The sequence below is a fragment of the Numenius arquata genome, chromosome 2, assembly GCF_964106895.1.
Source record: "Numenius arquata chromosome 2, bNumArq3.hap1.1, whole genome shotgun sequence".
NCBI classification, from domain to species: Eukaryota; Metazoa; Chordata; class Aves; order Charadriiformes; family Scolopacidae; genus Numenius; species Numenius arquata.
The window spans coordinates 86,681,100-86,694,731 of NC_133577.1; the positions used below are offsets into that span (position 1 = coordinate 86,681,100).

Below are 13,632 nucleotides of genomic sequence, written 5' to 3' on the forward strand. Positions count from 1 at the left end.
TATGTTCAGCTGCAGGCAGAGATGCATACAGATTTCCTTTGGAAGCCGGAACACTGATTCCTGCCCTTGGAGAGCCCTTTCAGTTGCACCAGTAAGCTAAAGCAGAGAACTGACACAGCTTAAATGTTAGCTTTTGTATCAACAAGATGAAGGGCAATATCAAGTAGGAATGAATGTCCAAGGGAAATAGAGGTACTTTAGCTGTGTTAGAAATACCCATGAAACAATCTTGGACTGTTTCAACTGTCAATAAAGTGGCTGTTTCTTCATTAAGGTTGAATGGAAGACAACTGCCACATTAGCTGGCACAGTGAAAGTATAAAGAATTATTATTAACAAAATATATAATTATTAAATTATTAATAAAGCATATGTAAAAGTCTATCTAAGAGTCTTCTCTTTAAATAAATTATCTTGACATATCCCAGTAAGGTGATGCTGTATATTATTTAAAGCATAACATTTTAAAATTAAAAAAACAAACAAACATAAACCACAAAACCAAAACTGCTAAGAGACAATATTTGAGCTAAAAAATTCACATATAAATAACATGTTTAGTAAAACTTGCAGCTTATATATATATTACACCCTAATACTAATACTCTTGTATTTTGAGGTACTTAAAATTAACAAATCCCAGATACTACATTCTGAATAGATAAAAAAGAACAGAAGAGGACACAAGTATTTCAACCTGTCCTATCACAAATCTACTTAACTGTAATTAACTCCTTTAACTATAATTATTATCAGCTCTCTTCTCTGAATTTAATTAAAAAAAAAAAAAAGAAAACCAGAATAAGTCCCGTACTTTGGAAAGAACACCTATTACTGGGTAAGCAGAAACATTCAAGATTTCTACAAATAATAAGGGCATGTTAACTTTCTTGTGAATTGGTATGTTGAAACACGTGAAACAAAACATGAACAGAGTTGTTTCATGTAAATTGTCGAGTTCTGGTACTGCATAACAGAGTAAAACATTTTCTTTAGTTATTAAATTTACAAGACCATGTAAGACACGGTGCAGTAGCAAGTACCTAGACATTATACCTCTAGTGTAACTCACTATACCGTTCCTTGAGTATATATGTGAGTAATTTTAACTAATATTCAAGGTATGTATTGCAAAAGACTCTTCCTTCTGCTTATTCCTGCTTAAGCTGTGCATCTGCTGTGGTGAACAGCATCTGCCGACTCATGAATCAGAGGGACTGAAGTAACAAAGATCTATCACTGTGCCATACTAACACTAATCCTAAACTGATACTATCACACACTTCTTTCAGTATAACTTGATTCATTTGCAGGATGTTGCTTTAGTACAATGCAAATTGCTACATACAATGCAAATCTGCTGGTATAATTCTGTTAACATGTGGGAGTATTTTCTTGATATTCCTGCACTCTTGAGACACTAAAAGTTGAACGTGACACAACCGTGTAAGCACCTTAGCGGCAAAACTGCTAGTTCTCCCTGGGTTACAACGAAGAATTAAATATGTTTGGTACCTCAACATTGATATACTTTAGGTCTTTGCAGCTACTTAGTCCTTCCAGCGCAGATAGTCCACAGCGCCTCAGAGTCAAAACTTGAAGATTTGTACACTCGGATAATGTTGAGAGGCTACAAGCTGGCAAATCTTCAAGTGTAAGTGTTGTGACCTACATGTATTTATTGATAAATAAAGTTAATTGCTTGTATATTGAACATTCATTGCACAACGTCACATTATGGTTATTTTCTTTTTAAAGAGACCAAAACTACTTTCTACTAACTCTTTAGAAAATGCAAGCAGCTAATGTTAATCCTTTCATATAGAAAAGGATGGCAATGGTGCATTTGACCTGTTAAATGGGAGAAGTTATTATGAAAACTATCTTTTTGATTTAAACATCCACCAATGCTTTACTAATGACATTGAATTTGAATGGATGGAAGATTGACACTAAACAAAGCAATTAAAATGTGAATTCCTTCCCATTACACTATCATAAATAAAGAGTGAGTAAATGCACAAGAATAGACGAAAACAGTTCAGACTAAAAGTGTGTGTAGTCTAGTATGTCATCTCAGAGTGGATACCAAGATGAGAGCACAGAGCAAGCATACAATGGTGTTAGTAAGTGATAAGTTAGTAAGTGCTGGGAACCAAGAGATGTTCTTTATGGCAAAACACCATTTACAAGCTGATCGGCAATATCTTGCTTCTGGAAGAGACTAGTCTTCTCAAAACTTTGAAGCAGCTAGATGAGCAGCACCCTCATACGAAGGCAAAACCACGTTAATTTAGCAGAAAATAGGACCTAGGAGCTCCTGTCTTTTACAGACTTAAGATACTATCAGTCATCTGAATCATACTGCTTAATGATAATCTCCTTATCTTCCAAAACATTCTGCTGACACACCAAATTTTAAAAAAATTTAAAAAAAAATAAAATATGTTATGGCTTCCCATTTCATTCTAAATCTTCTGAATAGTTAGTTACCTGCTGCAGAGTACTCCAAGGGCCACTATTAATTATCTTCTGTGTACTTAATGGAGGCATCTTGCTAACTGAACTTTTCCTTGGTCGTTTTTTTACAGTTGCTTGTTTTCTTTGGTGTTCTTCATATATTTTAGACCAAAGTTTACATGTGTTCATCCAGTTTATCCTCTTCTTTTCAATATCAACAGGAAGCATTAGTCTACTGGAACACTCAGCTACATCTTGAATTCTGTCCCAGGACTCTCTGACTTCCTCATTAGCACTTTCCATTAGAAACACAGTTTTCTCCATTGTTTCAGACTGAGAAAATTGATCTTTGACTTCTCTGTTACTAGCATTTGGCTGGATATTTGGTGAACAGCTGCATATGTTGTTTGTCTTATTTTCTACCATGTCATTAGCTCCAAAATTAACAGATTCACCCTTTGATGTGTGACTATTTTGAGCTTTATTAAGATCTCTAGTTTGTGAGTAATTTTCTTCTACATATGTTACTGAATTCATGTATATGTTCTTATTATTTACTTGAGAAGAGTGCTCCTTCTTCTCAGAGCCTAGCATATTTGGTGGTGTCAAATTTCTTTCAGCTGGAATCATCCAATTATTTGTTTCATGCATCGTTTCAGTCTGTTTTTCTTTTTGTTCCTTTACTTGTTTATTTAGTTCCTTCTGCTCTCTCATTACTTTTGTATTTTCTGTCTGCTTATCCTTTTTTATATCTTCTTTGTTGTTTTCTCCACTTTCACTCATCACAGCTTTTGCTCTTTTTTCTCCTAGTTTTCTCTGTTCTTCTCTTATTTGCAGCTGTTTTTCAAGTTTCAGGCTTTCTTTCTTTTTCTCATATTCCTCACGCCTCTTCACCTGTTCCAAATATTCCTGTCTTTGAAGTTGTTCTTGTGTCTTTTTCTCCTCTTCTTTCTTTTGCCTCTTTTCTTCCATTCGCCTATTCCTTTTTTCCTCTTTTTCTTTTATTTCTCTCTCTATTTCTTCTAGTATTTTCTGCTTCTTTTTTATTTCATCCTTCCATTCCTTTAACATGGGAGCATATTTTTTATGGACTAAAAATGATCTAAATCTAGCTTGGATTTTCACAGCTGCTGTATTCTGGTGTTCTGCCAGATGTTGCCTTTCTTTTGCTTTCTGCTCTTCCAATGCCTTTTTTTCCTCTTCCATTTGCAACTGTAGCTTCACGATCAATTCCTAGGCCAAAACAAGTAAGATGGACTTAAATTACTTTTAAAATAGAACATGTGTTGTCACAGATTTATCATTAATAAACACAATCTGATGTATTAACTGTTCCAGAATAACATCTATTCTCAAATATATGCCAGTAACGTCACAGTCATTTGACAAAAGCTCATCGTACAACCTTACCTTACGTTGCATTATTTTGTCTCTCCAAGCTTTCTTTTCTTTCTGTAACTCATCTTCCATCACAGTTTGCTGTTTCTGCACAACAAATTAACTTAGGTGAATATTGTACAAAACATGGAACATCAAAAAAATCCCTCTCTCCAATCTCCCCCATCTTCATGACTATCCAATAATCCACACTTGGAAGTGCCTGAATTAAAATGAGCACCTCAGCTCTGTGAAGATCAAGATAAACTGGACACTCGGGTCAGTAAAGCAGACTTGGTCATGTATTGACAGACACATATCTTCAAAGAGTCAGCATCTCAGTACTGACCAATACAACTGACACCTTCATCTCCAAATTCTGTACTACTATAAGATGAAAACTACACTTATGAAACCAACATTTAAACTACAGGTAGATAATAGCAACATAACAAAAATAAAAACTCAGAAAATATTATATCATCTTTCAAACTGGAATTTTCTTCAAGAAAGTTAAAGACTTTTTTCACTGAAATTGTTTCTCAACAGAAAAATGAAAGTTCAAGTCTATTTTCTCACTATTTGCAAATAAATAGCATTTCCCTTCCTCCTCCAACGTATTCTCAATCAGCAAAAAAAAACACCCCAGAACATTAGCAGACAGTTACTACCTAAAAAATAGAGGATGATCCAGAACCACCTAAGTCCTAGTGGAACCAAGATAAATCAGTATCAGCCAACTTAAATACGCAGCAGTATTTGAAGGAAACAGTATAAATAAACTAGCACTTCCAACTTGGACAAAGTCTCCCAGGTGCCTAAGTACAACTTTTAATTCATGTTCAGATGCATGCTGCTCAGACAATAGGAGACTAAAAGTCTAGATCTTTCTGTAATGGGGGAAATCGGTTTCCACCTTTTGCCTTCACAAAGAGTGGGCTAGCAACAGCACTACCGAAGTGTCAAAATGGGAACATGCCCCACATTTTCTATAGAAAGCTAGCCATTCTACATCCAAAAATTATTTACGACATCAAAGAGCAGAGGAAGCCTAATCAATCTTGTGGCTGTTGAAAAGGGAGCTATCTCAGATGCTGAACTGGCCTTAAGAGATCGAAGGTCTTTTCAATTACTAAGAACTTCCTTAATTTTGGTGACTTGAATTACCTTGCTGGGACTACAATGCTCACCTTTTCAGAAAGGTACAAATTAGTTTACTGAATATGTAGTGTTAATGCATCTCCCAAAACAGAAATATTTAGGCTAAATAATAAAATATTGTGACCCCACAAGTATAACGTGAGAGTTACATTTTTTCACATTCTTATGCTCCTATGTGGACTTACCAAATTTTATCCTTCTGGATGCACTATGCACTATAGCAAAACACAGCTAGACACACTGAGAATGCAACCAGTCAGAATATGGAGTTGTTTTGTTGTGGCAGAACTCAGTAGATTAAGCCTGACTCAGTCTCCCGGATGCAGTCAAGAAAAATGAGCATGGCAACTTTTACCCAGATGAAGTACAGCACCAGCATTTCTATTTCATATTAGATCTTGAATTCAGATAGTCTAGACAGGAGCAGATTGGCTTTGATATCATTAATTACCTTATGAAGGAGCTCTAATTTTATTCTTTCAGCCTCAAATTCCTCCAGACGCTGCACCCTTCTTGCATGTTCCTCTTCATTCTGCTTTTCCTGTGCTTCCCTCTCAGCTTTCCACTTTTCCCTCTTTTCATCTTCAAGATCCTTTTGTCTTTTCTCCCAGTGCTCAAATTCTCGTCTACACTTTTCTTCTACTTCACAATGAGTAAGGCTTATGCTCATTTCAGCATCAGCTACAAATTTGTAATCAACCAAGCAAACCTTTTATTAATTTTTTTTTAATAAACATTGGGGGACACTAAACAGTCTTAAAGTATTGACAAGAAAAGGATTCTGTGCTGATACGGCCAGCAATATATATCGCCAAGGAAATCAGAACTAGAACACAAGTCTTTTCTATCAGAGATGTCTTATTATCATGATGCACGCTTACTGACTCTGCTACAGTCATGGTCATTTTACCAATGTATATTTCAGGATTACACTTTGGCTTCAGGATGAATGTCTTCTGGGGCTATCTGCAGGGGTTTTACAACTGATGTACTCCCTCCCAAAACATGCAAAGGCCATGGTGAAGGGAAACATTCCCAGACAATGTGAGTATAAAAAAAACATAAAAGAAGTTGGAGGCACTAAGCAGATTGTGCTTTGGCCACAATCTGGCTCCATTTGTATTCATAATTATTTAAATAATTTTTGGGTAGCATTTATTTAAACAAATTTCTATCAAGACATTAAAGCCTAGGATAATTTTGTGATCCTGAAATGAGAGAAAAGTACAGGCATTTGCTCATGTTTAATTAATGAAGTATCAAAATCTATTGCATACTGTAATGTGTAATTCTTTACAAAGAATATTATGATACTCATGGAAACAGAAAAGCAGGAAATAGTGATGTGATGCTAAAGATAACTAATGACTAATGCGTTTGCTCACCTGTAACAAAATGGTCATCAGCGACCACTGCATCATTGGTGGACTGAATATTATAACTAGGTGCCGTAGCAATCTGCAAGTCTTCATTTTCAATTTCAAATAGTACCTAATATAATTTAATATTGTCATGAGGAAATAGGAAACAAAATTTAAAAGCAGAACATTATAAAAATCTTCCAGGACAAGGATAAGCCTCTCATCATATGATATGTACAATAATATGAAACCTACTACTGACTGGAATCCTTAGAAATTGAATAATGCAAATGTATCAGTCAAAATATTGTTTTCTAGAGTAATAAATATAGGAATATTTACCAAAACACATAATATTTCTATATGTTTTTGATATATATTTTGCATTTTTACTTGGAAAATGAATGTTTTGCATTTGGGATTTGTTTTATTTCTGTGCAACTAAGCACTATAATTATGCATTAATATTGTTATTCACATAGGGGAAGAACTAGTTATAGAGTACATTTTTTAAGAAGTCTATTTGAAAATAATGTTACAGGCATGAAGAGTGCTGTATTTCTTTCATTGTTCTTTATTGGCAAGAAGTAATCTATTCCTGCTCATTTATCATCTGTTCATCACATGCTTGGGGCATATATTAATAAAGTAATTGTGCCGTTCTAAACAATGGTCTTCCAAGAAGAAAAATTCATGTTTGCAAAAGTGCTCACTAATAAAAGCCAGGCAACAAAATAAAAGTGATTAAATTAAATACAGGTTTATGTTTTTCTAAGAACTTCAGCAAGTTATTCAGCCAAATTCTATGAAAATTAAAAAAAAAAAAAACAGGTTCATAACTCTTGATTTGTCTTTGAAAGTTACAGACATTATTCTGTTTACATTTTCTATAAAAAATGAAGTATACTAGGAGCAAAATTAATAGTAGCACATCCTCCTGATCATCATAAAAAAGAATAAGATTAGAGAAGTTTAAAAGTGTCACCATACTATTGAGGTAATATTCTGTAAATAATTAACAATAAAGGATTACTCAGTTTTGTTTATTTTGTTGATTTTTTGCTCAGCATCTCAACTACTGGTAGAGAATTTATTCCAAATTTTAAAATTTATAGACTTGGTGTATTAGAGATGATGTCCCAGCTCTAAAGAATGGCATACAGAAATTCATTTTAATACCTTATGCGTAGTCTGACAGAAACAAAACTGAACACATCTATGGGTCTCCTTAGGAGGCCAATGAAGCACATGTAAGCTATCTAGATTACTTAATAGAATTTTGTTCACTATCTTGTTTAAATAGAGAATACCCTTTTTTTAAATTGTTCTGGATCTTCATTATATTCAGAAGCCAATTCTGCCAAGTAATCTGAAGTATGGCAAGAAACTACTCCATAAAAGTTACCTAAAGAAGAAATAAATATGTAATTTAGTACACAGAAAGAAAATCCCTTACCAGTACTCAGTTCTGCTCTATACTGGTTAGAAACTGTATTTCTTTAAACTAAAATAAAGCATTTTTTCCTTTAAAACTCTTAACCACTCCCCCACCCTGCCTCAAATTTTACTGAAATACATATGGGAGTCATTTATTAAAGGCAGCAAATATGTGTAACTGGAACACACACAATGATATTGTAAGAATCCAGTGATAGGAAATATGAAAGAAAATTCCACAGCATAAACACAGCAGAACATTTCCTGTGTAGAAAAATACAATAGAACTTGTATCAGATAGGTCAAAAACTGACAAAGAACTACAAAAATAAGTGCCCATTCAAAAAAAAAAAAGAAACCTTCCTCAAATATCCAAATTTATAGACAACATTGAATTTTTGTTCACAAAGAGCGTAACATTAAATGAGTGCGAAACTCAAGATGACATGAAAAACTAGAACGGAACAGACAGTGCCAGCTCTCGGGCATATAAACTATGAGCTTGGCTTCAGTCACACAGCTGACACAGCAATATTGTTCCCAGTTACAAGGTCATTTCATTTAATGCTAGTGTGGATCTCTCTAAAAGACCCTATGGGGTTCAACTGTTACACGGGTTAGTGGTGGTTTTGTCAGGGTTAGGTTGACGGTTGGACTCGATGATCTGAAAGGTCCCTTCCAACCCAGACCATTCCATGATTCCATGATATCTATACTCTTAAGTTCAGCTCCTACTGACTTCATTTTAGTTTCTCATAAAGAGTCTGGCCTAGATCCTGTTTCAGTGAATGATCCTGCAACTTGCTTTGATCTGTGGTTTAGCATTAGATGATTTTTTAGAAAAATTCGATTCATACTCAGATATTAATCCTAGAAGACAGGATTGCATGGTTTTATTCTGAGATTTTCACCATGCATTCAGAAGCTGATGCAATAGTTTTCACTGCTGGCTCTACTTAAAATTTTGCATTGCTTTACTGATGATTGTTAGTCTAACTTCCATTGGCAATATGAGGTGCATAAATATTTTAACTGAGATCCCTGCTTACTTGTAGTTTCTTCATCTTCTAAGTCTTGCAGTATAAGCTTTTCAGCATCTTGATTTCTGCTCTTTATAAAGTTTAAATAGGAGAGAACTGATTCTGGCAAGTCATCTGAAATCTAGAAAAACACAATGTTTGAAATAAATTCTACATTTTCATCTCACAGGCACGACCAGAGGTAAATACTTGATATGCAAGAGTAAAGACTAATTTTTAGCTTCACCTATAAAGCACTGATGGAGATTTAGTAGAAATTGGTACAAAAATCATTCCTAGTTCCTACACTGTTCCCATTGTTTTATCACCCATGGAACAATTAATAATTCTCATTTTTAATTACATTCTAATTAAATTGTGATTGGAACACATTTTAGTAACTTATCTTTCACTATCTTCAGAAACATGTTTCAATTAACGTTTTCTTTATAATTGTGTTGGACCAAAAAATTAAGAGAAAGGTTGAGGCAAACGTTAATGAATACCTATGATTCACAGGATCTTTTTCTTAAAAATGTTCATAGTCTTTAAAAAATAAATTGATTTTAAATTTACTAGAGTTTTAAGTATGTATGGAAATCAGATGCTTCAAGTTTCTTTACTACATAGATACTTTCTATTCAAAAAACTGTTTCAGATGTGTTAATTTAGTTAAACATTGCTGGCATTTAGCATGTAAGTGCATAAATAATTATCACTGATGCCTTTGCTTACCTTTATGTCATATCAAACATATGATTTATGGTCACATATGACCAATATCATCTACCCTAACATCCTATAGAGGAATCCTTTTGCTACAAGTCTGAAAGACTAAAATAACTGAAAAGGACCCAAATAACTGATTGGATTTCAGAACGTCTTTCCCAAAAATAAGAAGTCATGCAAAAAAAGAGGACTTGAAGCACAATTTATATGAAATATCAGGAAGAGTTCAAACCGTCTTATGACGGTCTCTTGTAAGATTTAAATACAGATTTAAGTGAAGAATCTCTCACTTATTCATTCAGATTTAATCTTTCTCATTAGCCTTAATAAAATCTTCCAGCTTCAGAGGATTCTAAAACAAATCATTATCTACAAGTCTGATTTTCTCACTTAAGCAGAATGCTGATATTCATCTTTTCTATTGTCTTGTCACCAGTGGAGGTGACATTTTTCATGAAGCAACACTACTGAGACCACTTTTCAGAAGAAATCCTCAGGTTAGGTACATCAGGAAGAGTTCATCAGATAGACTTTCCAATGCCTGTACTACTTTCAAGCAGAAATAGAAGCTGTGTTAGCTCATTGAATACTTACTGTCTCACTGTCACTCAAAGCTTCGTCTGATACCTCTGTGTCAGGATCATCTGCTTCAAGGGAAGAAACACTGATTCTGCTTAATTCAATTTCTATTTCTTTTTCAATTCCTTCAAAATCTTCTGCCATTCTACTTCCCACAGTGTCTTATCTGCTTTCAAAACTACACAAAGAAAATATAAACTTTCAGTACTGCATGAACCAAAACAAAGAGGCTGCCCATTTACAAAAGTTTATTCAGATGTATTTATTGAATAGTTGGCTTAAAACATGAAAAGGAACATCAGAAGTTTGTTCTGAACATCTCACTCCATACCAGCCAGCAAAAAATAAGAAAAATGTTAGTTTGTGATAAGAGAATCCCCCCTCAGTCTACCCCTCTAAATTTCGCAAGTGTTACCAGATTTGAATATTAGAAAAGTCTGCCTGATCTCTGCTCCTTGTGGGCAGTATCACTGCTATGACCTGAGCCTCAGAAGAGTTTTTTTCCCAGCCCAAATAGCTGCAAATTTAAAAAAAAAAGAAAGCTTCAAACAATAAATATGTACTAACAATTACAAAATAAGAATAAGAATCCAGAAAGCACCCATTGAAGTTGTAATGATACAAAGAAAGCAGTGAGAAATGGCCTATCCCACAGAAGTACAAGACTCTCAGAAGAATCCAGGAGGGGAAAGTATCCCTCACTGTACCCTCTGCAACCTGCAACCCTCTCCCCACACCTAGCCCAAATTAGTGGACACGGGAAGCAGCCTAGACCCGCTCTATGAGAGGCAGCGAGCAGCTCCTCATCCCCTGCTGGCTCCTGGAGCGGGAGTAGAGAAACGTTGAGGGCATCTCAGACGTAAAGGCGCGAAGCAGCTCCACGCTGACAGAAACTACATCTCCCAGAAGGCCTCGCGGCGGAGAGCTTCAGCACTAAGATCCACGTAACCCCCTTTGCATGCTGGGAAATGTAGTCCTGCCCCTCAGGACGCCCATAGCCCTCCGGTCTCCGTGATATACTCCGTGTAGTTACTCACTTCTCCTCCAGCCGAGCTCCTACCGGAGCCCCCGCCTTCCTGGCCGCCTCCGGAGACCGACCGCCCCTCCGTCCTGATATTCCGCAGCCCTTCACAACCTCCGTTCAGGTGCTCCGCGAGGACGACGAGAACCCCACCGGCGCCGCGCTGTTAAACCGGGAGCGTCACCACGGTAACGGGAAACAGCGGCTCGGAAGGCGAGCGGGAGGGTCCAAACTTGGCCAGCGGTCGGCCGTTCCGTGCCAAGGTAGGCAGCGTGGGGTGAAACACCTGGAACCCCGTTTTTTTCTAATTTTATTTTATTTTATTTTATTTTATTTAAGTAATGGACCGGACTTTGGATATTAAGAAAAATTTGTTCACTGAAAGTGTTGTCAAACATTGGTACAGGCTGCTCAGGGAAGTGGTGGAGGCACCATCCCTAGAGATGCTTAAAAGACCAGTACACGTGGTGCTGAGGGGCATGGTTTAGTGGTGGTTTTGGCAGAGTTAGGTTGATGGTTGAACTCGATGATATTAAAGGTCTCTTCCAACCTGGACAATCCTATGATGAGGGGATGGGGGGGAAATAATAAAAGCAGGCCATAGACAAAGTCTATATAGATGGGTTAAAATACCGTGGGTTTTGCTTCCTGTTTGCCAGGAGAACTCCAGGGGCTTGAAAAATGAAAACACACCAGATATCCCTTCGGGCCCTGTCGTGGCGTGGAAAGGCCAGTGGCTCACTGGTGTCCGGTGGCAGAGGCCAGTGGCCAGTCCCAGGGCAGGGGGAGGCTGGGCCTGGAGTGATGAGACAGGACAGGCCTGAGAGACACAGGGGAATTGGCTGCTGGGCAAAGCAGGGAACAGAAAATAATAGTTCAAAAAAACCCAGCAACATTCACATCCAAATTATCTGAGAGCTGGAGAAAATGTCCAGTTGGAGAATTAAAGGTTCCACACAATCCAGTCTAGAAAAGTGATGTGGGGCAAGGAAGGTGCAGGCAATATTATTTTAGTGAGTAACAGTATTTATAGGGAATGCATCTGTCCCTAAAGTCTGATTAGGAGTATGGAGATGCAAAGACAGGAGTAATAGAAAAATAAGAATTGAAAGTTTAAGACAGGTTTTACATAGAAAACGAGCACTTTTGTGCGCAATGGGAAGGATCTGCCAAGGATAGTAGGGTTTTTTTCCCCATCTCCCACCATCTTTAAAATAAACTCAGTATTTTAAACTGAGTCTTTAAAATAAATTGAAACACTTAACGGCAGTTAACATCAGGATACTGGATTCAAGGGCAACCATTTAACATTTTCTCACTGGTGTTAAGATGAGTAAGACACTGAAATCTCAAAACAATGAAAACTCATTCATTTGAAATCCACCCTGTGATGTCTCATACTTTACAGAATCATGTAACCAGTGAACTTTTCAATGTGGTCAGTTTAAGAAAAAAATCTTCAAGCACCAAGTTGAATGTGCGCTTGATACTTGTTTTGTAATGTGAGTTACCCTGTGATCATGGTGACTGAGGACCACGGGCACAGTGTCATGCATTTAGCAAACAACTTTGCCAATAAAATCCCCCATGTTTCTGTAGGCCTGTAACCAGGAAGTTAGGACTGATCAACAGAAGAAAACTTCTCGCTGTAAGGATGTGGTTAAGTTGGACTTCAGGAAGAAATGCATCATTATGAGACTGTGCTCTTTAAGGTAGGATGGAAATATTCAGAGCTGATAAGGATTTTCTTGTGAAGTAACAGTGTAATGTAAAACATACATCATTTCATAAAGATGATATTTCTATTTTTCAGATAATTAAGATAAACTGTATTATTATTATTAAAATTGCTCAAAATAAAGCATTACAACCACATGTTTATTACAACAGAAGTGTTGCAGGTGCCAGCTTTCCAGTGAAATATGTAATCGTTCAGGGTCTTTTACTAGAACAATGCATCACACCAATGTTTAATGCATTCTGATTTTGAAAATTCTGATGAAGTTTAATTACTCTACTTCAGGGAAAGTGCAAAACCAGTTATCTAATACAGTCCATGAGTTTACACGGTGCTTTATAGACCCAAATCCATTGCGGAGCTAGTTTAAAAAGCTTATAGCTTTCTTCATTCTGCAATTCAGCACCTAAAGTTTTATAATCCAGGCAATGAGGATCTTGACAGGGCAGACAGAGCTTGTGTTTGCTGAATCTTTTTTTCTAATCAACAAATTTGATACATATGTAACATATGTTTTGTATGTAAAATAAGTTGTTAACGCATGATATTTTTTGACCGCAGAAGCTTCAACTTTGTCATTTTTTTTCTGTTTTACAAATAACAAAAGACATAGCTTCTTATTGTAATCAGTCTGTAGTAATCCTGACACAAGACAAGAACAATTCTGTTCAAACATGTCTCTTTGTCTTAAAAAATACTTTTTTTAAGAGTATGCCCATGCTGGTTATGTTCACGCATCTGTGCATATTT

At 36.2% G+C, this 13,632-nt stretch overlaps 1 protein-coding gene across 1 annotated transcript in view; it reads right to left on the reverse strand.

Annotated features, from left to right (window-relative positions):
- The window catches only part of LRRIQ1 (leucine rich repeats and IQ motif containing 1), a 113,956-nt gene extending 103,689 nt beyond the window's left edge, over positions 1 to 10,267 (reverse strand). The window contains exons 1-8 of the mRNA XM_074168290.1: positions 10,139 to 10,267; positions 8,846 to 8,957; positions 7,670 to 7,764; positions 6,384 to 6,489; positions 5,450 to 5,679; positions 3,871 to 3,945; positions 2,494 to 3,693; positions 1,516 to 1,668 (exon numbers count right to left, since the gene is read on the reverse strand). Of these exons, the coding sequence (XP_074024391.1) occupies positions 1,516 to 1,668; positions 2,494 to 3,693; positions 3,871 to 3,945; positions 5,450 to 5,679; positions 6,384 to 6,489; positions 7,670 to 7,764; positions 8,846 to 8,957; positions 10,139 to 10,267 (2,100 nt within the window). The remainder of the gene's footprint in view (positions 1 to 1,515; positions 1,669 to 2,493; positions 3,694 to 3,870; positions 3,946 to 5,449; positions 5,680 to 6,383; positions 6,490 to 7,669; positions 7,765 to 8,845; positions 8,958 to 10,138) is intronic.
- Between the last annotated feature and the right edge of the window lie 3,365 nt (positions 10,268 to 13,632).